Source organism: Ursus americanus, chromosome 8 (assembly GCF_024610735.1).
Source record: "Ursus americanus isolate L20-20 chromosome 8, mUrsAme1.1.p, whole genome shotgun sequence".
Lineage (NCBI taxonomy): Eukaryota > Metazoa > Chordata > Mammalia > Carnivora > Ursidae > Ursus > Ursus americanus.
In genome coordinates, this window is record NC_142134.1 from 50,625,304 (window position 1) to 50,649,687 (window position 24,384).

Consider the following 24,384-nt stretch of genomic DNA (forward strand, 5'->3'; position numbering starts at 1 on the left):
TACTGGACTTGCCTTCTTATCTTAAGAAGGACCACCAGGGGCGCCTGGGTGGCTCAGTCAGTTAAGTGTCCAACTTTGATTTCAGTTCAGGTCATGATCTCAGGGTCCCGGGATCGTGGCCCATGTCAGGCTCCACGCTCAGTGGGGAGTCTGCTAGAGATGATCTCTCTCCTCTCCCTTTGCCCCTCCCCCTGCTCATGTGCTCTCTCTAAAATAAATAATCTTTAAAAAAAAAAAAGGACCATCAGACCACCAAACCCATGCCATCCTTCCTCATGTTCTGTCCAGTTGAGACCCAGTGTCTACCCTCCATACTGCCCTCCTCCCCACACTCGAAGTTTACTGGCACCAATTCCATGCCAACATCACCAACCCCAAACCTCTTGCTTTTCTCTCCCATTAAAATCTCAATTATAGGCACAGGACAGTTGTTAAGAGCAAAAGCCAAGAAATCAGGGTTCTGAATGTAAATCTTTCTTATCTGTATAACCTCAGACAATCCTCTGTGCCCCACTTAATTCCTCTGTGACCCACTTAACTCCTCTGTAAAATGGGTATGACGATAGTCCTTACAGGCCACACAAAAGTTTGGCAAGAAAAAATCAGACCCCAGGCCCAGAAGGATGCCCTCTGTTTGACGAGAACTATGAATTTTTTTCAGACTCATAAACAACCCAGGAAATGTTTAGTGAGGAAAGAGCATGATGTCTCTCCAGTTGCAACCACCCTTTAGAGCCGATCTAACTCAGACAAAAAGATGAGAGTTTGTTGAACAAAAGGAATCATTCACTGAGGCTGTTCGTGTATTTTTCAGCTGGGGTCATAACACCATTACAAGACACCAACTGGGCTTCTGTTCGGAATCATACAAAGTTGAAAAGCCCCAACAATTTTTAAAAAGAGGGCTGTATGTTATGAAAGCCTCAGTCTCAGAAGAGCTGAATTGCTAGTTTTCGAAATTTGAAATTATAGGGAGTTCTTACATTGTTAAATGTTGCTACATGGGTGGAGTTTTGAGTTAGAACCCCTAAATCACCAGCATCCACAAAATTCCCTCTGGTTCTAGAGAGTGGCACAGCCTTACACATTCTCATCTACTCTCCAAAGACAGGTGTCTGCAACCTGTATGGATCCACTGTCCGGGAACCTCCAAACTGAGTTTCCTGCCTGTTGGGGTCATGCCATCGACCAACCCCACCCCTGGAACAGTGCAAGTCCCCTCCTTGCCAGACTGGTGTCTGGATACAAGTCCCAGGAACACACCTGCTAATCTCAGGCTGCAGCAGCCCGGTATGCTTCAGCTGAGAGAAAACCTCGCCACGCCCCTTCCCCTGGCCAAAGAGGAGCAGAGAATCTTCTTCCTCCATTGCTCCCAACCTTCAGTGCATTCAGCTCCAGGGCCATGTTTTGCTTCTCATTGCTCCGTGGCTTCTGGACTTAGAAATGTATTTTTATCTGGTTTCTCCAGCTCCTGACCCAGCTTTCCCTCAAAGGCTCTGGCTGAAACTCAGGCGATGGCTCTCTTTGCCTCAGCCCACCGATGAGGTTCATTCCACCTTCTCGAACTCTTTGCCAGGGCAGCCAGCTGGAGCGCCACGGGGAAGCCAGGACTTGACCCTGTCCTCAGACTCTTTCGACTACACCAGTGAGTCTAATCCTCGGGTAGAAGACTTAGACAATAACTCCCTTATCTTGAGCTCTGGCCGATGTACCCATTCAGGGCCACTTGTCCAAGCCTCCGTGTTGGCCAGTTCCTTCAGCGTCACTCTTGACTGTCGGCAGTCCAAACCCTTTATTTATTTAAAGAGGACTCTGGCTATAATCTGTGCCTCCCTCTTGTCTAACCATAATATTTCCTAACCATGGCCTCCACCCAAGCCCCACCCCTCCACCCCTAAACAACCCTAACATTCATTAACGTGTTTGTAAAAGGCCAACAGAGAGTGCCATTGCTCACATGACAGAATCCACCCTCTAACTTGACCTCTTCAACTAGGTAAGAAGCAAGTTCTTTTTTTTTTTTCTTAGTATTTTTTAAATTTATTTGAGAGAGAGAGAGAGCACACAAGCAGGGGGGAGGGGCAGAGGGAGAAGCAGACTCCCTGCTGAGCAGGGAGCCCCATGTGGGGCTCCATCCCAGGACCCTGGGATCATGACCTGCGTTGAAGACCGACGCTTAACTGACTGAGCCACCCAGGCACCTCAAGAAAGTTCTATGCATGCAAAACTCCCTAGACTCAGAGCCTCACCTTCAGATGAACCTGCTCAACCCAGAGTCTGGCAGACAATATGACTCCCTGACAGATTGATTCATGGGAATATAGTGGAGAGGTGGACACCTACAAGAATCTTTGGAGCAAATGTTAGGTGACCAAACATTGGTACCAAAGACCCCCTTCAACAGAGTTAAGAGAGCACAATGCACATAAATTAGATCAGACTGTGGCTAGTCTGTTAACATCAGAAGGCTGAGCCCAGAATTATTGGAGAAGCAGGTGTTAGAACACAAGGGAAGTGCTTGGAGTCTGCCTGTGTTTGTCTCTGCTGAGATGCGGAACTAATTATGGTTTATCCAAGAGATGAGCTCTGATTTAGATTTAATAAAGGGAAAAGAGGCAGTGAAGGAAGTAAAGTATGAGAAGAGAGAGAGGCTCTACAGGACGGAATGCATGGAAACGGCAATCAGGGCATGTAAATTTCCCTTTGAAGTAGAAAAGGACAGTGGGAGCAGGAAAAACCCGCTGGCGTGAACTGTGGTGAAAGGTGCTGCATAATAATCAACACTTGTATGGCAAATGTTATTTTTTAAAGCACCCCACCCACATTATCCTGTTGAAATTCACAAGAAGTTTATGAAATAGGCAAAAGTTATCACTTTTTTATAACTATTTTGGAGAGAAAAAATTGAGACTTCAGGAGGTTAAATGATGGAAGGAGTACAGTAAGACTTGAGGTTCTAGTCCTCAGGTTCCAAAACCCGAAGTCTTTCAACTACCTCAGTGGGTCCCAAAAATATTCTGGAAGTCACCAAAATAAGAGTGCATTCATTCCATGTGATTTCACTTACATAAAGTTCAAGATATAAGGCAAATAAATGTAATGGTGACAGAAATGAGAACAGTGCTTTTCTAGAGGTGGTGGAGATGGACTGGGAAGGGACAGGAGGGAACTCGCTGTCCTCTACCTTGATCAGGGTGTAGGCTACATGCATGTACACAGCTCTCAAATCTCACCTGAGATTTGAGATGTGTGTTTGAAGCTGTGCATTTCCTGTGGGTACATTTCACCTCAACAGAACAAAAAGCAGTATCCAAATTACAGAACCTATTAAAATTCAAGAATTTGAGATCTTAAAGTATATGTTCAGCCACCTATAAGTGTTAAGGCTCTCACTTATTTTGTGTCTAGAACCACTTCACAGAAAGCTCTTGAATCCATCATCACAGCAGTACTTTATGACAAACTCTGGGTTCAAAACATAAAAACGAAACATTGCAGTTATTGTTCATGGTTAAATTTGCCAATAGCATAAATTGAATATATTCAAAATACATCAGGAGAGCAAGCCCAGTGAGGAGCAACACCTGTCATGTTGTAAGATGTTTTAAGTAAGTAGATGCATTGCTTTCACTTGGCACAAACTGCTTTTGCATTGGGGAAAAGAGGGAGAAAAGCTGCTACTTTTACTACACTTGGGTCCACATCCTTCCCAATACCTGGGCCCAGATTCCTACATTATAAATGTTGGTTGGAGCTGAGTAGCAGCTACCAGATACTTCTTCTTTATCTAATTAGAAATTGCCACAGTCCCCACCACTCCCTACTGTACACTAAAACTCCCTCACCTACTTAGGTGTACTGCCTAGCCGAGTGATTTTTTAAAATTTCAGAATCAAGGGATAAAGAAAGGGGGGTAATCAGAAGGGGGAATGAAACATGAGAGACTACGGACTCTGAGAAACAAACTGAGGGCTTCAGAGGGGAGGGGGGTGGGAGAATGGGATAGGCTGGTGATGGGTAGTAAGGAGGGCACGTATTGCATGGTGCACTGGGTGTTATACTCAACAAATGAATCATTGAACTTTACATCAAAAACCAGGGATGTACTGTATGGTGACTAACATAATATAATAAAAAAATATTATTATAAAAAATAATAATAAAATAAAATAAAATTTCAGAATCAAACTGTGAATAAATTCAAAACAAAATACAAATTTTTACAGATGAACTGAATGGCATTAATGGCTTTTCTTGACTAAAACCAACTGAATAGTAGGCTATACTTACTCGCAGAGAAGGATTCCATTTTCTAACCCTGTCCGAAAATCTTTATCACCAAAACTTCTGCCGGTCACTTGCTGGAAAAAAAAAGAGAGAGAGAGCATAAATTTTTCTTTTTTAATCAGGAAGCTCGATGATTTTTTTTTTTTTATATTTAAGAGACTTTATATAACTGGTAGCATTCCAAGAATAAGGAAAATCTGTTAGGTCTGAATTTCCTTTCCATGTGTAGCTTTGCTGAGATCAGCTAATCTTAAATTTAGACCATTATTTTGAAGCTTTTTCCTACCCAAAACCTCAAAAAATGTCTGTCCTTCCTGATAACGATGTTACTTTTGGGCTTGGCCGTGATAGGTCAAGGCCACAGCCTCAACCCGCACACTTTCAAAAAAGCCTGCAGAAAGCACCACCTACAGACAAAGTATCTATTTGTTAAAACATTAACGGGGTGTTGGGGGGAGGTACAGACACCTAACCTCAAGAGACAAACATCAAGACAGGAATATTAGAGTCAATATCCATAATAACTTGGTGTGAAAGAGGGAAATAAAATCTGGAAAAGAATGACTAACAGCACAGGACTGATGACCATTCTTGATGCCTCTGGCTCTCAGCAGCCCTTTGACCTAGGCATCAGGGCACTCATTGGTTATTCAATATTGAGTATCTACAGTATGCCAGATAAATAAGCATACTATAAACTCTAAAGCAACCTCTAAAGTAGCAAAACAAAAACATTATAGTTAACAAGCTTATAAAGGAGATAAAATGGAATCATAAAAAATACTCTTAACAACTAAAAAAAGGCAAAAAGAAAAAGAGGAAAAGAGAATACAGAACAGATGAAATAAATAAAAAGTAAATATCAATACTGTAGACTTAAACCTAACCATGTCTATAAGTGCATTAAATATAAATGGCCTAAACATCCCCAATTAAAAGACAGAGATTGTCATATGGGGGCGGGGGAACAAAACCAAACAATATGCTGCCTAGGAGAAATGCACTTTAAATATAAAGACAGAAATAGGTTAAAAATAGAAGAAAGGAATAAGATAATAACATGCTAATGCTGATTTTTAAAAGCTGGATATTAATATCAAACAAAGAAACTTTTAGAACAAAGAATAATATCAAGGACAGAGAAAGTCATTTCATAATGACAAACAGTTTAGCTAATCAGGAAGACCAAAAAATCCTAAACATTTTTACATATAATAAAAACTTCAAAACATAAGCCAAAAGAAATAGATCTGCAAGGGGAAATAGACAAATTCACAACTAGAGTCAGAAATACATTATCTCTCTCCCATAACTTATAGAACAAGCAAACAAAAAATCAGTAAGGATATAAAAACCTTGAACAACACTGTCAACCAAATTGACTTAACTGACATTTTAATAATACTTCACCCTACAATAGCAGAATACATATCTTTCTTCTTAAGTTCACAACGAACATGTATTGAGATAGACCAACTTCTGGGTCAGTAAATAAGTCTCCACAAACTTAAAAGAATTCAGTTCACAAAAAACTGTATCATCTGACCACAATGGAATTAAATTAGAAATTAACAAATAAAATATCTCTGGAAAAAATCTCCAAATAATTTTAAACTAAGTAACACAATGTTAAACAATGCCCTGATCAAAGAAGAAATAAAAAGAAATTAGAATATATTTTGTAGTGAAAGAATATGGCAATGTAACAATGTATAGAAAGACACTAACGCAGTATTTTGGGGAAATGTATAGCACAAAACATCTATATCAGAAAAGAAGATCTCAAATCAATGAATTTTGCTTCTACCTTAAGCAAATTAAGCCCAAATTAAGTAGAAAAAAAAGGGAAAAACTGTATTAGTTGAAATCAAATCAAATAGAAAACCAAAAAGCAATAAGGGAAAATCAATGAAATCAAAAGCTATTTACTTGGGGCGCCTGGGTGGCACAGCGGTTTAGCATCTGCCTTTGGCTCAGGGCATGATCCCGGCATTATGGGATCGAGCCCCACATCAGGCTCCTCTGCTATGAGCCTGCTTCTTCCTCTCCCACTCCCCCTGCTTGTGTTCCCTCTCTCGCTGGCTGTCTCTATCTCTGTTGAATAAATAAATAAAATCTTAAAAAAAAAATCTATTTACTTGAGACCAATAAAACTGGGAAACATTTAGCCAGGTTTATAAATCTTTAGCTAATAAAACAGACAACCTTTGGTTTTTAGCCAAAAAAGAAAGACACAGATTGCCAACATCAGGAATGACAGGGATGACATCATTACAGATTTTATAGGCATTTAAAAGGATAACAGGGAATATTATAAATAAATTCATCTCAATATATTTACCAACTTAGATGAACTGGATAAATTTCTTGACACAAACAACCCAAGTTCATTCAACAAAGAAATAGGTAACTTTCCCAAAAGAAAATGTCAGTCCCAGAAGGTTTATCTGGTTAATTACAACAAATATATAAGGAAGAAATAATGTAATTCTACACAAACTATTCCCGACAACTGAAGAGGAAAGCATACTTCCCAATTCATTCTATCAGGCCAGTATTATCCTGATTCCAAAACCAGACAAAAATATTACAAAACAGACATATACACACACACACGCATACACACACACACACACACACACACACACACAGAAAATATGACAACACATAATCTCCTCATGGTGGGAAGCAGGTGTGATTTTTATTTTCTTCTTTAAATTTTCCCTATTTTCCTAAAACTTTCCTGAAAGAAAGAAAGGAAGGAAGGAAGAGAAAGGAAGAAAAAGGGAAAAAAGAAAAATAGTCCTTGTTAATATCTTCTCATTCTTACTCAAGGGAAGGTGAGAACATGGATAAAAGGTAGTTTGCATTTACAGTTTGCAAATATCTGGCTTTTCTCCTAAAATAAAGATATTAGGAAATATCTCCTTTAAAAAGCTAAGATTTTAAATGAAGACTTTAAGCAATTTAGCATTTTCTTTCCTTATATATTAGTCCTAATTTATATTCTCAAAGCACCACTAATATTATCCATAAAACTAACCTTTATTCACCAAGAAGTGATTAGAAGATTCTGAAAACATTTTTTCCCAGGTCTTTATATTTTTGTCAATATTATTATGTGCTAGCACCAAGAGAGTTTAGCTACATCTATTACAGAATCTCTGGCCAAGATAACCCAGACCCCTCTCTATTTATTGAGCCATGATGATGGGCAGACCTAGAGACAGAAACACAAATGAGACATGATCAGTGCATGCAGAAGGCTCACAGACTGCAGAGGAAAGCAGATAACTAAACTCATACCATAAACAAAAGGTAACAGGGCTATTAAGATTATAAGAAAATATTGGTGGTCCACGGACCACTTAAAATACTCATGTACTACTTAAAACTATATTGTACGTGACGCATAGCCAGTAAAAAATTTCTAGTAGATTTAACAGTCCCAAGGCAGCCTGCTAATTGACATCCTCCAAGGTGTAGTACGATTAAATTCAATTTCCTAGACTGCCAATTCTGGAGATGGGAACAGACACCAGGCAAATGGAGGAAGGTGCTCATTTCTCCCTCTGTTCTTCCTCTGCTTCCTTCCCTGCTCCTGTGTCTATTAGGTCCCAGCCTAGCCTTCTCACTGCTCTCTACTGACCCTAATGCCATCCTTTCTTTCGAGCCCAAGTTATTTAGTATAGAGGTGTCTAGATCTTGGTTAAGAGGGTCAAAAGTTGAACAGACTCCAGAAATTCAACAAGGACCATGCCACTAAAGAGTTAGCACCTTAGACTAGCAGCAGCAGCATCTGCACCTGGAATTAATGTTAGAAATACAGGCTATCAGTCCTCCTACCCTCGATAAGATCTACTTAATCAGAACCAGCATCCAAAAAGATCCCCATGTGATGCATATGCAAAGTAAATTTTACAAAGCCCTCACCTAGCAATAGAAAGCAAGCCAAAAGTTCAGAATCAGAAAAGGAGGACCTTCCGCTGGAATCAGGGCTCTGGATGTCCTGTCTCGACAACATCTTTATGATGTGTTTACAATGTCACACATTGTATATTTTAACTCTAAAGTCTGTTAATTACTGTTCCCTTCATGACAGCATAAGCCATTGCTATTAAAAAAACAATATGGCTGCCAAGAATCAACCACCATTACCAACAGTCCATGAGCAGGGGAAGTGAACAATAACTACCCAAAGTCTTCGGTAACCTTCCCACCTGGATCCCAACTAAGGACTCTCAGTAACCTTCAGACAAGGTGCTGGCCAAGCCATGAACTCCTGATGTCTCTCCAAGGACACTGAACAGGATGGGAAGATCTAGTAAAACTCTTAAAGAGAGCCTGAGGTGGAGACCTGGGAGTGGAATGGGTGGGGAGAGAGCCCAGGTTCGGGAGCATCCCAGGGCTAGCAATGGAAGAGCAGCCTGAAATGTCAAGAGCACTTTATCGTTTCCCCCAAATCCTGCTCTCCACACCCCACTGATCCTCACCTATATGATCAATTAATCCTTATAGCTCCATCTTTCTAGCTATTCAGCTTTGTCATGCTTGATCCATATCTTTCACACCCAATCAAACCCACCAACAAATTCTGTTGATTTTCCCTTCAGAACTTAGCCAGAATCCAACCACTTCTCACTGACTCCACTCTACCACCTACTCCAAGCCACAATCATCTGATAACTCTCTTAACTGGCCTCACTGCTCCACCCTTGCCTCCCTTCCCTCTATTCTCAACAGAGCAGCTAGGGTAATCTCATAAAGTTAGATCATGCCACTACTCCACTTAAAATCCCTCAATACCTTCCCATCTCACTCATAGTTAAAGCCAAAGTTCCTACCATTCCTTAAAGGCCTTCACCAGAAAAAGAAGCAAGCAAGCAAGCAACAAACAAAAAACTAATAAGAACACATGAACCAAGCCATTGGACACCACCATGATTTCAAGAGTGGACATAAAGAATTTGTGCACATTTCCCCATTCAAAGAGACCCTCAGGAGCATTTACAGTGGCAGCTATGTCACCAACTATGCCCTGTGTGCCTTTCAAGAAAGCCCAATATCATATTTCTTTCCTTACTTTATGGTTCAGGATTAATTCACTTTCATTACTATCCAAAATATTTGTTATTTACAACAGTGGAGGGACATGCTGTAAGTGTCAGATTAAAATACTCAAGAACGTATAACTTACCAGACCACTGATAGTTTTAAAGGAAAGGAACACTTTCACCTACTTTAGCAATTAAACCAAAAGCAGAAGCAAGATGACATCACAATGTGTCATCATACTACTTAATGCAAGTGATTATTAAGTAAGCTTATCTGTATTTGATTTCCTTCTCATTGAACTAAAAGGTAATTATGTTTTTGAGTCTGTTCATGTCAATGGCACTGCTCTAAACCATTCAAATAACTGAAATATGGAGGACTTAAAAAAAACAGTCTAATAAAAAAAAACACCACACAACTTTATGGTAACATTTTTATGATATGTTTATAATGTAACACATTATATATCAAAATGCTACATTTTGCTAATTACTTTGTTACCACTGTTATTAAGTAATTGCCATGAATAGTCAAAGACTGCCAAGAATCAGTCTCCCAGCCTATTCATTATCATTTATACAAACTGTATTTCAGAAATATTTTCATTAATCTTCAGTTGTTGCTTTTTTTTTTTAAGCAATCTGGGGGACAAACTGCAGTCCACCACCAAACTGCAGGTCTGAAGAGGATTTTAATAAATGTTGGAAATCCTACTATAATGGTCTTAAGAGGAGATTCTATTGCCTGACAAAATGATGGTCCCTTGATTTAGGCAACTGAAAAAAAAATACAGAATTTAATATATTTTGACTTAACTTTTGAAAGACATGGATATATTCTCTAAATTGTACAAAAACAGGTATACTTCATATTACATTGTTGTTTATTGCCCAACTCCACCCAGTAAGGTGAGAGTGGGAAATTTTACTTGTTTTCTTCACTGTTGTATACTCTGTGCCTAGAAAAGTACTTGGTTCACATAGATAATAAATATTTGTTGAAGCAATAAAAAAAAAAGGTATGCTTTCAGAAGGTTGTGATTTCCTCCTATAAACAGTAAATGAAAAATAATACCTCTTTAAAAGTCACTGAAGAAGATTATTTGTGGCTCATTATACTCCCTTCTCTTCTGATCATATTTGACTTATTTAATAAAAGGACATTTCTGCATATTTTTACACTTAAACTGTAAAAATAAAGCAGAACAGAATTGCTCTTATTTTTCACATTTACTGAGAAATAAATCCATTGCTATTTCTGTCTCCTTTGTGTGGTTGCTAGAAAAATCAAATCAAGTTTCTATGGAAACTCTTCATAAACAATCATAAATCATACTCATCTGAACTAGAATTAGCAATCAACCAATCAATCATTTACTGAATACCCATTTTGTGCCAGGCAATGTAATAGGTGTGTGTGGTGAGACTAAAATAATAAAATCTGTACCCTACCCAGTAAGAATCCACAAACCACGGGAAAAGATCAAACAGTACAGTAGGGAGACAGAAATATGGACACAGACCTACAAGAGCAATGAACACAAATGGCACGACTGAAGGAATAGTTGAATGGTAACTGTTCACATTCATATACCAACGACCATATGTCCTCTCTGTTCCAAATGCTTGCCAAATATTGTTTTATTTCATCCTCATAAAAACCTAGTAAGGTGGATCCTATTATTATTATTAGTTCCATTGTAAGGTCAAGGAAACCTAGACACAGACAGGTTCAGTAAGGTGCCTAAGGACACAAAGCTAACGAATAGTAGAGCCGAGATTGAACCCCAGGTAGTGTGACTGCAGAGTTCCTAAGCACAACTCTGTGCAGCATCTGAGCAAAGGAATGAACTCTCTCTGCCCAGACAGTCAAGGAAAACCTTTGAGGAGCTGACATTTGAGTTGGTCCTGAAGGGTAAGAGGGATTCCCCAAAGGAAGGAGATGAAGTAGGGCACTCCAGGCAGACACAAAGACCTGTACAAAGGTTTCTTTGAGCAAAGACTGAAAGTTCTAAGGGCTGAGCACAGCAGGGAGGCAGGTGGGGAGGGAGAGGGTGGGAGGACATGAGGTCCCAGGGTGGGCATGGCCCAGAAGTAAAGGCTCTGTGTGTCAGAGCTATGGGCTGACCTTGATCCTGAAACCAAAAAAGACACCCCAGAAGATGGGGGTGAGGAAGGGGTTCTTTGGCAATCATTCTCCCCATTCCTCACTAATTCCTCATTCCTAAAGAGACAGTCCCAAAATCACATTTTGCTTGTTGCTCTCAATTACTTCCTTGAGGATGCTACCATCCCCATTTGATATACAATGACCTCGATTTTGAATCATAGTGTGATGGAAACTGTCTGGCCCGTCCTTTAGGACCACTGCCCCCAGCCCCACACACATTCCTCTATATATGGTTTCTACCCCTATCTTTTCATCCTGTCCTCAAAAGGAAGAAATACACTTTCTCTTTCCTCTGTCAAGGCTCTGGATGCCATCCCTTCCCACCCCCGGGTGCTTACCTTATCCCTTGGCCCACAGCAGCCTTCATCTCCCTGCCAGTAGCAAGCGTTCCCTTTTTTTTTAAGAACCCTAATTCAGGGGCGCCTGGGTGGCACAGCGGTTAAGCGTCTGCCTTCGGCTCAGGGCGTGATCCCGGCGTTCTGGGATCGAGCCCCACATCAGGCTCTTCCGCTATGAGCCTGCTTCTTCCTCTCCCACTCCCCCTGCTTGTGTTCCCTCTCTCGCTGGCTGTCTCTATCTCTGTTGAATAAATAAATAAAATCTTAAAAAAAAAAAAGAACCCTAATTCAATACAGCCCCTTCAACTATCCTGTTTTTCTCCTTCTTTCCACTGTCCAAACTCCCTGTATGAGTATCTAGTAACCCAGTGCCCTTATCATCATAGCTCAGGGGAAGCCAAGCTGTCCATTTTTAATTTACTGAAAATTCTTATAGGGTTGAGTTGATACGTGTCTGACTCTGAGCTCCACAAGCACCAGCTAAATCACAAGTAGATTAATGAACTTCTAATCAACCCCCCACCTCCCTACTTACAAAATGATACTGGTACCTACTCCAAAGTTTTGCATGAAGAGTCAATGAATTAGTGTATGTCAGACCCTTCCCACAGGGCCTGAGCCATAGCCAGAGTTCAATAAATCTCATCATCGACACTGGCAACAGTACTAGAATTAGATCCCATTATTGATTTCCCTCTTTTCAATAATATATACAGGTCTTTCCTCCCTGATCTTGGATGATGCCATGCTTTACTGGTTCTCCCCCTTAAATTCTAATATCACCACACACTATGATCCACTGAGACACCTTCTCAGCTGATGGGCACCAAGGTCTCAGCAGCACGAGAGTCAAGCACTCCCCCCCCCCCGCAATTTGGACCACTTGCATCTTGTAGGCACCCCCACGACCAGACACTTCTGCTTTTCCTTCTGCCTCATTCAGTAAATAGCTCCTCACCATTGCCTTACATATGTCTACCTCCCTCATTTCCTACCTGTGCAACCCGGTTCTTTTCTCCTTTCCTCACGTTGCCTTTGGTCTCTCTCCAGCCACAAACTCCCCCCCCCCCCCGGGGAGTCCTGTGCCTTTAAATATGTCACATACAATAATTCAGGCATTTTTACGAGTTTAAATAGCCCACCTTTAAATATCTCTAACCATCTTGCATGTGCTAACTCACACATTTTCATATGTGGCACTGACCCTTCTCTCCTTAAGTCCAGAACCAAATATCCAGCTTCTTCCTTGACATCTCCACTCAGTTACCTAATGCATGTTTCACACTTACCAAGATCAAAACAAAATTCGTGACATGGATCCCCTGATCCAAGAGCAATGAGAAGAGCAATGTTTCTCCCTTCAAATATACTCTAGCCCTGCTCTTTCCCCCCTGTCTCTGCACCACCACACTAGCCCGAGCCTCCGCTGCCTCTGCAAGATGACGGCAGCAGCCACTGCCGGGCTCCCTGCTCCCGCTGCGGCCCCTCCCCAAGCCACCTCCCACGCAGCATCCAGGAACGTTGCTATGGATCCATCCCGTGTCCCTTCTCACGACACCAAAAAATGAGTCCAGGTCCTATACACAACCCCTTCATGTCACAGATGAGAAAAATAATGTCCTGCACATTAAGCAACTCTCTCTAGGTCATGCAGCTAGCTCGCTATCAGCAAGGATGTGACTAGAATCAGGGCTTCCCTGCCCCACCACATTGCCCTCCTGGGGCACTTCCTCCTGGGGCACTCACACTGCTATACTCTCTTTAATAACAAGAGCTGCTTCTCTCCATTCAGTTTGGGTTGGCAAAGAAACAGCACAGAAGTCCAGGCCTGAAATGATTTAATCAACATGACCAGACCATGGTCCTCCTAGCACTAGATCTAAGTGCTTAATAGCGAGGATAATAAAATGCAATCTGCAGAATCCGTTTATATTTTCATCATGTCATCAGAAAACCAGAAGGCGGCTGTTTATAGCCACAGATTGATAGACTGCAGTAAAAAAAAAAAAACTAATTAAGAATCCAGGCAATGCTCAAAAGCACCCTGGGAGCATTAAATCCTCTGATCTAGCCATTGTATGCTATAGACACAGAAAATGGGTCAGTCCGGGAACATGGGAGTGGGGTTAGCAGTAACTGTGTTCACACATCTTCAAGATGTTCTGGTCTTTCGAAGAGACAGAACAGAAGCTGCAAAGACAGACAACACTCGAAGTGAGCTTTCACACAACATAAAGTGTTAGTGACAGATTTGAGAGCAGAGAGAAAGAAGAGTCCAGAAAGAAAGTGGGCTAGTGGAATGCTTCTGGGTTACGTGTGTTGTCTCCATTTCAAGGAGCAGAGATATGCTTCAGCCATGGTGTTATTTTTACCTGGGTATCATATTTTGTTCCTTAAATAAATATTTCAGTTCAGGTTAATTTTGGCAAACCAGCCTATGGAACTGTCATCCGGTCCTCAGCACATTGAAGTATAGAAGCTCTGAATTAGGCAAATCTGGGTCCAGATTTCAGGTCTGACACTCAGGAGTTAAGGGACACTGGACAAATGGCTTCATTTCTCCAAGCCCGCTCCTGTGTCCTCAAAAGACAGTTGCAGGAGCCTGTTTGATGAGGTTGTGAGAGGTTACAAACCCTAAGTGGAAGCCATCTAGAAGGATATTTAATACTGCTTGGAAGTTCTCTTGCTTTTTCCCCCAAGCTTTATATCTATGGAGAAAAAAAAATGCACAACTTCAGTGTCTAAATCAGGCGGGTGCCATTTTTGTTCAGAAACAGCACTCAGGAGAGAGTATGGTTGACGCACATGAGCCACTTGACAGATGGATCTGGGTTTGTAGGTGCTGGGGACAAAATCACACAGGGAAGTCCATGTGCTAACCTCCTATACACAGTGTCTGGGTTAAGTGAGACCATGAGGAAACAATTGTGCAAATCCAGAATAGGACACATTTTATAAGAAAATTGGCCTTCAAAAAGCCAGTGTCATGAAGAAAAGTGGAGGGTTTCTATTTGTAAAATGAGAGACTTAAGAGACAATCAATTGAATTGTTTGTTCTTTACAGAAACCCCAGTTTAAATGAAACTTTATAGAAGACTTCTGGGCACAACTGGGAAAATCTGAATACATACTGGACATTTGATAATGCTAGGGCATTACTTCACTTTATTAAGACTGACAATGGCATGCTGGTTATGGAGGAGAACTTGGTGATGCACGCTGAAGTATTTAGAGGGAAAGCAGCCCGATGCCTGCAATTTATTTTGAAATGGTTGAAAAAATACTTGGGGTATGTGTGAAAGTGTATGTGTGTGTGCGTGCATGTGCGTGTGTGTGTGTGTGTGTAAGAAGTAAATGCAGAAAATGTTTGCAATTATTGAGACTAGATGTGCTTTACATGGGTTTCTTTGAACTAATCTATTTCCCTTCCTCCCTCCCTTCCTTCTTTCTTTCTTTCTTTCTTTCTTTCTTTCTTTCTTTCTTTCTTTCTTTCTTTCTTTCTTTCTTTCCTTCCTTCCTTCCTTCCTTCCTTCCTTCCTTCCTTCCTTTCCTTTCCTTCCTTCCTTCCTTCCTTCCTTCCTTCCTTCCTTCCTTCCTTCCTTCCTTCCTTCCTTCCTTCCTTCAAAATATTCACAATAAACTGTTGTCTGGGGCTAGGACTGAAAGTCATTAAGCAGTGCCTGCAGAGTACTCAGGTCAACAACCTGATCAGTGCCTTCTCATTCATTCATTCATTTTCCTGGAGCACTTTCTCTCATCTATTTTCACTGATGACAGTTCACTATCGGTCACTTACCAGTTTACTCCTGGTCATTTCACTTATATCCCACCCACTCTCTCACCCGCTCACTACACCCAAACGGCACTTGCCAGCCATCAGATCGACATGACGTTAGCACTGAGGATGGGAAGGAAAGGGAGGTCAAGCCCCTTGGCTTCCTGATTTGGGGCAAAGAAGTCCTGCGACAGTTGTAGAGCTTTGTGAAGAACTGGTCAATTACACCACTGGAGAGTCTAATGACGGAATAATTTTTAGCCAAGGATCCAAGGTAACCACAAAACTGTTGTATTTCACCAGTATTTGGCATTTAAAAAGGTATCCAAGTCAAATTTGAAAACTACTAGAATTCACCCAAACAAGTTATTAGATTACCAAATGAAAATAAAACGTGGTGAAAAAGAATGAGATCTTGCCATTTGCGACAACATGGATGGACCTAGAGGGCACTGTGCTAATAAATGAAAGAAGTCAGACACAGAAAGACAAATACCATATGATTTCACTTACACGTGGAATATAAAAAACAGAACAAGGGAACCACAAACAAACGAAAAAGAAAAACCCAGACTCTTAAATACAGAGAACAAACAGATGGTTGCCAGAGAGGGAGTGGGGTAGGGGAGATGGGTGAAATAAATAAAGGGGATTAAGAGGTACAATCTCTTAGTTATAAAATAAATAAGTCATGGAGATGAAAAGCACAGCATAGGGAGTAGAGTCAATAATACTGTCCTAATGTTGTATGGTGACAGATGGTGACCACACTTACCACGATGAGTACACTTATCGTGAGTAATGTATAAAAATGTCAAGTTGTACACTTGAAACAAATATATCATTGTATGTTGATTATACTTAAAAAATGATGAAATGCTCATTACACAGATAGGAGGATCACAGCCTATCCTTTAAAAAGTTAGTATGACTTGGGCAACACAACTATGAAGAAAAGCAAGGAAGTGATCAACATAAAATGAGCAGGAGAAGGGAAGGAAGTCTCACTTGGAAGGGGCCCAGGAAGGGTTTCCAAGGCGGCAAATTCTACTCCTTGACTTGCATCTACTTCTTGACACAGTGATTCCAAGACTGTTCACCTTCAATAACTAACTAAGCTCTGTGTTTGTTTCATGCGGTTTTCTAGAACTGTGTTATATTTTACACCTTAAAAGATTTTAAAGGGAGGACTGGGACTATATAGGCCAACCTCCATCATGACTCAAGCTCATTTTACTTTTTCTCTTTAGTAACTAAAGCCATTTTCCACTTGGTTTTACTCAGAAAAGTTTGCAGTGGGAAGATACCACTTTTCAAAGGTTTTTCATTCAAATGTAACAGAAGGACACCTCCATACAATAATATTTCTCTAGTCCACTATGAAAATGGTGGCTGGTGGGTATTAAGGAGGACACGTGTTGTCATGAGCACTGAGTGTTATACGCAACTAATGGATTGTTGAACACTGCATCAAAAATTTATGATGTACTATATGCTGGCTAACTGAACATAATAAAAAAAATGGTGGCTGGGATCTATACATGTCCTCTGCATAGTATATTTTAAAGCAAATACTTAGATATCAGACAAAGGAACCAATGTACTGTTTGGCTTTGGAAAATAAAACACATATCATCTGTGAGTTTGCCATGTCACAGGCTCTAGGCAGGCACTTGATGCTGGGAATGGCCATAGTGCCCCGCACCCTCATCTTCTATCAATGGTACTTTTGTTTGAATCACACAGTTGTCTAGCGACACCTACTCAGCATTGGTAGGAGGCCAAAAGTCAAGACAACTGGGTTCTAGCCACAGTTCTGCCAATAACCAACAGCTTCTAGCAAATCACTTCCTTTCTCTAAGATAGCCCTACACAAATCTATAGGCTTTCTGAACCCTCCTGCACCCTAGCCTCCCATCTTAATATTTTGATAATAGTAACAACATCTTTTACGGAACCATAACTGACTCATTTATGCCTCAGTTCCCCAGTGTGGTAGTCACGTTGTCGTGGCTGGTGACACAGGTTGTGCCCCAGACAAGGGTGTCCAGCTGAGGAGACAAGTTGAGACTAAGAGCCAGACTGGGCTCTCTTTGTCAAACCACACCAACTCTTCTCCAAGAAGAGTCATGTCTTCCTAATTCGCATAAAGCCACTGTCTGTACCCAAGCTCATACAGTCCACCCTGAGATGTCTTTTTGAGTTTACATAAAATTGCTCAAGGCGCTATCAGATAGGCACTATTTTTATCCCTGTTATCCAGATGAAGAAACCGAAGTGCAGACCAGTAAGTAATTTGCCCAATTTCATATAGCTAGTAGGTGGCAGAGTCAGGACTCGAAGCTGGGCAGTCTGGCTCCTGACCCACGTTCCTAACGCAGGATGCTGTTGCCTAAATATATCCGTGTTCCTGTGATTTTTTCCCCTATTATCAACTGAGTTGTAAATAAAGCTCTGACCCCTCACTGTCTGTGCCACCTTCTTCTCTCTTCAGTGTGCCTTTTCCTTACACTGTGGAATAAGAAAATAAACCCCCAAATCTGGAAAAATATCAAAATGTCCATGCATTTATTATCACTTCGCTCAGTACCATGGGGGTAAAATCATACCAAGCTGTGAGGTACTGGATTTGTATCTCTGTATGCAAAGAATCATCACAAATATCCGAAGATTCCAAACTGAAATAATCCTATATACAACCTGACCCCCTGTGGAAGGAAAAATAAATATCCATTAATGGGGAATGGAGGGGATGAGAAGGAAGGAAGACAAGACGCCTCATTTAAGGCCATTAGGCATTTCTACAACAAAATATTTCCCTATCTATCTTCCTCTGGTTCTTTAAACTTACAAATAATGTATTATGGCAGGAAATCTGTTCTTTTGGCTGGTTTGTGATGAAGACAGCAGGTGGTAATCCCAGCCCACTAAAATGCCGTTCATCACTGGGCCTCATGACAAGGCAGTATAATGACTGCTCCAGACTGAGGAAGCAGCTGCCATCTTGGCTTTAAGGGGAGTGAGCACTGCTCAGGCTCTGTCTTTAGCTCTCCTTACCTCCTCCTGCACAAATAACGGGCACATTAACAAGGAAGGAGTCCTGTCTTCAGGGTGTTACAAAGAACTGTAAGAAAACAGTGTTAACACAGGACTACTGCAGGGCAATTAAAGATAAAACAAGAAGACTATTCTTTATAAACCTAATAGGTGAGAACTAGATTTACCAAAAAACACAACAAAACCAACAATGGGAATCTCTGCCCACATATCACCTTGAAAAACAGTAACCGAAATACTGGGGAGAAGAAATGAGAAGTTTTAAAAGGTAACTCTGTTATTGTTAGAACTAGTGCTATGTTCTACGAGGTCCTTGACTATATTTCAAAAACCTTTTATAATCAAGATGTCCTCAGAAATGGCCTAGAACCAAGAGCGTCCTGCTAAATGTTTAACAATTGGTTTTCATGGGGAAAGGGGTGTAGCACTTGCCAGTCTCCATGGTGTAAAAATTCCCATCACTGCCGAGTTCAAGCTCAACCTGATGTCACTGAAGATGGTGAGGGGCAGATACGCACAATCTTCTCTCCTGAGCCACATAAGTTGGCTCCAAAATACCCCTGCAAACTTGCAATCTGTATTATGTAGACGGTATGAGGCTAACAGTTAAATACGGTATTTTAACCGTATTACCGTTTCTAAATATGCATATATTGGAGAATTTATCAAATAATGATTGAAAACAAAGCATATGACTATATAAAAATTTAAATGATTCTAAACTTGCATATATTCCTGTGTGAAAATAATCAACATCTTCTAGAACACACAACTATTATGATAATATAAATCTATTATCCTTTCAGATACCTGGTTTCAATTTCCTGGCTACAGATAAGCAAAGCAAAAGGTCTCCACTAAATTCTTGAAAATTGGAGCAGTAACAATAATCCAAAGGACAGGCCTTTTGCAAGCATTTAAAATAAAATATAAATATTTTACTTTTGTTCTCCTGAAGTAAATGTTTGAGTTGTGGAATAGAGCTTAGGTCCTGGGAAGTTTGTACCCTCTCTCGTCCTAAATTTGAAGACATATTTCTTCCTCTTCCTTGTATAGGAGAGCCAAGAATAATGGCTAAGCTAGTCATTGTTCCCAGATCCATTCTAGCATACAGCAATAAAAAAAAATTTTTTTTTTTAAGATTTTATTTATTTGAGAGAGAGAGAGCAAGCATGAGTGGGGGGAGCAGCAGAGGTAGAAGGGGAAGCAGACTCCCCGCTGAGCAGGGAGCCCGATGTGGGGCTCGATCCCAGGACCCTGAGATCATGACCTGAGCCGAAGGCAGATGCCCAACCCACTGAGCCACCCAGGTGCCCACAGCAAATAAAATTTTCCACTAAATAAGTTTGTGGACATTTACCAGGTTGTAATAACCTGTTAGAGGACACGGGAACAACGCACCTCACCTCCGACATAAGCACACAAACTCTCCAAGCAAGAGCCTTGAACACACTAGGAGGTAAGAAGAACTGGCAAAGCAGACCAGTTGCTCTTTCCCCGCTGACTGACACAGAGCACTGCTGTTTGTAGAAGGAAGGAGGGAGGCCTAACGCCGTTTGCAACAATCAACAGCTCTGTTCTTTCTTCTTCTTTTTTAATTGCTAGAACACCTGCTGCCTCTGTCTCTTCAGCTTCATCTATTATGCAACATGCTGGCAGGGACGGGACTGGGATATGCCATCGCACACAATGACAAACCTGACGAAAGACAAAGGAACAGACCAAACATCTCAATGAACAGACCGCAAATAGCGGGCACATTTCCTCTCCCTGCTCTTGGGACTGGCAGGTCCTTCAGAAATCTATTCACCAGAATTTATTGAGTTGGCATTTTATGGCACTGGGTGGAGTTAAAATGCCAAGATAATACTCGTTCTTCACATCATGTCTTTAGGGGCATTAAGTTATTATTTCATGGGGGATTTGCCTTCATATTTATTCTTTGGCCTACACAAGAGAGGAAATACTTATAGAAGCATTTCCTGGGGTCCCACAGAATCCTCGCTCCATAGGATATTAAGACATGTGATGTGGAAAAAAGCCTCCATGGTCAAATAAGTTTGGGGAATGTTGTGTTTTTAAAAAATGTATTTCTTTTCACCTTTGAGCTTCTCAGAGATAGTAACAGACAAATGTGTGCAAACATCCTCCACTGGGCAATAACCTAGCATTTCCCAATCTGTCTGCCCAAGACCTCTTTTTTTTTTTTCAAGATTTTATTTATTTATTTGACAGAGACAGCCAGCGAGAGAGGGAATGCAAGCAGGGGGAGTGGGAGAGGAAGAAGCAGGCTCCCAGCAGAGGAGCCTGATGTGGGGCTCGATCCCAGATCACCGGGATCACGCCCTGAGCCGAAGGCAGGCGTTTAATGACTGCGCTACCCAGGCGCCCCTCCAAGACCTCTTTTTGAGAAAAGTCTCTGGTGGGTAGAACCATAGGAAACTCTGGCTTTCTACAGAGCTGGCTAACTCCTAGCCTGGGAGACTAAACAGGCCCTCGCACAGGTCGTTTGGCCTTTATCACACTGCATCATCTAGTCACCCGGTTTTTTAAAAATGTGAATAAGCTGCCAAATTTAAAAATCAGAAGTACTAATATTTAAATGACAAAGGGTTTTTATTGCTTTTCTTGGAAAAAAAAAGAATGGTGGACTAATGGACCATGTTGTGCCCACAGACTTACTTTCTCTGTGCAGAATATTGTAAACCATTAAGGAATTAAAAAAAAAAACTGTACATGGCACCCAGTCTAGGGTGACATTAAGGAAAGAAAAATTATAATGCATTTGCGTATAAATGTTCAGAGAAGTGAAACAAGGTTAGGGAGAAGGGGGTATTAAAGAGTCTTCTGAAATGTGGGGGTGAGCTCAGATGGACAAGGGAGAAAGGAGGGATGTGTGTAGAGTGAAAGGAGGCCCCAAAGACATAAGCACAGGGCTGGAATCAGTAAGTCATAAAAATAGATCACAGGCTGCTTCAAAACAGAGATACAGAACACACAGGTTTTATTTAAATTTGCAATTTAATTGAGGAACTCAGCAGTCAGGAATTTAATAATTAAGTAGCTCTGAGCCATGCATAGGGTCAAATCAAGCCATTTGGCCATTAAATCCAATCTCTCAGAGGATAAACACTAGATATTTCTTAGATATATGACTAAGTGATTCCCCAAACAATTTCCATCAAATGCCAGGTGCAAAAGCAATCACATCAAAATCCTCCCCTGTTCCCCAGACCTGGGATAGCACAGCCTCCAAGAACCAGTGAACCAGTTCGAAAATAATTCTGGAACTTCAGAGATCCTATTACTAAGAAGCAGAAATAGATTTTCAAGTGCTTGCTTTGAAATATTAAGCACTGTTCCACCCAGATCTTTCCACCATCCTAGAACGTTTATTAAAAACCAGTTCAAAGTGAGTCAGCTTCTAAAATAAAGCTTCACCGTGCCTAAAGTCACAATGCATAGTCGTTTAACTCCACCACAATGTGATAAGCACAATCTAAAAAGCGAAACAAAAAAATACAGGAATATTTTCTTATTAAGAAGTTAGATCTATGGGGAGCCTGGATGGCTCAGTCAGTTAAGTGTCTGCCTTTGGCTCAGGTCATGATCCCAGGGGCCTGAGATCAAGTTCCACATCAGGCTCCCCACTCAGTTGAGTCTGCTTCTCCCTCTGCCTGTCCCCCCTACCCTGTTTAGATCTCTCTCTCTCAAATAAATAAATAAAATCTTTTTTAAAAAAAGAAGTTAGATCTAACATATGACAGGAGCTCAAAACATGTTTCTCAGACTGAATTAAGATCTAACTGTTGCTGTTCTATTAGTTATTTTTCACATAATGACTTTTTTCAAGATTTTTACCAACAACTCAAAACCCCAACCCCCAGACTTGATTAGTCTTCTACCTATATTCTTTTTTTTTTTTTAAGATTTTATTTATTTATTTGACAGAGAGACAGCCAGCAAGTGAGGGAACACAAGCAGGGGGAGTGGGAGAGGAAGAAGCAGGCTCCCAGCGGAGAAGCCCAATGTGGGGCTCGATCCCAGACCGCCGGGATCACGCCCTGAGCCGAAGGCAGACGCTTAACGACTGAGCCACCCAGGCACCCCTCTTCTACCTATATTCTTAAAAGAATGCCTTGCTTTGATAAGTTTGGCATCCCCAGACACAAAAAAGATCATTCTCCAAAATCTTGGGAGCTACCAGAATCTTCTCTAACATTAGCATCTTTTTTTTCTACCTTTGAAAATTGCCTCTTTTTCTTTCACAGCAAGTCCTTCCAACCTAGGCCCCTGCTCCTACTTGCCCACCTCTGATCCCCTCCTCTCCCTCCTCTTTCCCCTGCTGACCAAGCTGGGGGATCTTTGGAATACCTGTCTGCTTATGGCAGTCTTGATTTAAATATTTCCAAATGTTTCCTACTGCCTGGAGATCAAGCCCTACTCCTTAGACTGCTGATCAAGGAATCTGCTATATGGGTGTGATTCGTTGTGTGAATTCCTTGTGTCAATTCACCACACACATCCATGCCTCTTTGCATTTGCTCATGCCATTTACAACATCCAGAATGCCTTCACTCTTTATTTACGCATATCCAACCCCATGTTCAAATCTCCAGATACAAATACTCTAAGATTTACACAACACCCACTAGAGCCTGTATCTCTTGGTAAACCAAATTTCTCTCCAACTCCCAAAGCACTTACTGTCTCTCATATGTGAAATAGACAGGATTTATAATCAAAAGATCTGGGCTTAAATTCTGCCTTCACTACTAATTCTCTATGTGAAGGGGGGGAAGGTATATCTTACTGTACCTCTTTTCTCACCTCTAAAACAGAGAAAATGATAGCACTGATGTTAAGTAAGGATTAAATTATGTATATGAGTACATGAAAATTGTTCATATACTTTGTCCAGAAATGTCGCTAATACTTGTATGTCTTATCCCTCTGTTCCTGAGTAGATTAAGTCATTCAACAATTATCTACAGAGCACATATTCTGTGCCTGATATTATTCTAGACCCTGGAGAAGTGTCTCTGAATTCATGGCACCGTCTAGTAGGCAAGACAGATAACATGATATAAGGTAGTGATAAGAGCTATGAAAATAGAGGAAAAGCGGATAAAAAGTGGCAAAGAATGGATGGCTACTTGAGATATTTTATATTAAAAAGCCTTCACCAAAGAAGTGACACATAATCAGTAACACATAATCAGAAATGACATATAATCAGAGAATGAAGAAGGTGGTGAGCAGTGCTCATTGCCATGGGAAAAGCATTCCAGCAGAGAAATGCAGGGTCAAGGCCTACAGGTGGATGCGAGCATGGAGTTGCTAGGGAAGAAAGAAGCAAGTATACCCTGGAGCCAGTAAGGGTAGCAGGACAACAAGATGATGGCAGAGAGGCAGCTAATAGCCTTACAGACAATAATAAGGACCTTGGAATTTATTCTCAGTGCTGTTCAAAGCCACTGAAAAGAGAGTTTTGATCAGGGAAGAGATGTGATTTGATTAACACTTTTTAAAATTACTCTGGCCATTGTATGAAGAATTGACAAGGAGAAACAGATGGGCAAGACTGAGGACAGGAAGACAGTGAGGACCCAACTGCATAGGCCAGGTGAAAAAAATGGTAATTTAGACTAGGGTGGTAGCAGAGGGAGTGTTGAGAAGTGGTCAGATCCCAGGCTTATTTTG

The 24,384-nt window shown here is 41.0% G+C and overlaps 1 protein-coding gene across 18 annotated transcripts in view; it reads right to left on the minus strand.

Annotated features, from left to right (window-relative positions):
* Positions 1-24,384, minus strand: part of LIMCH1 (LIM and calponin homology domains 1) — a 320,508-nt gene that overhangs the window by 190,754 nt on the left and 105,370 nt on the right. For all 18 annotated transcript variants that reach the window (XM_087864173.1, XM_087864172.1, XM_045816044.2 and 15 more), the window contains exon 2: positions 4,291-4,361. In XM_087864173.1, the coding sequence (XP_087720299.1) occupies positions 4,291-4,361 (71 nt within the window). The remainder of the gene's footprint in view (positions 1-4,290; positions 4,362-24,384) is intronic.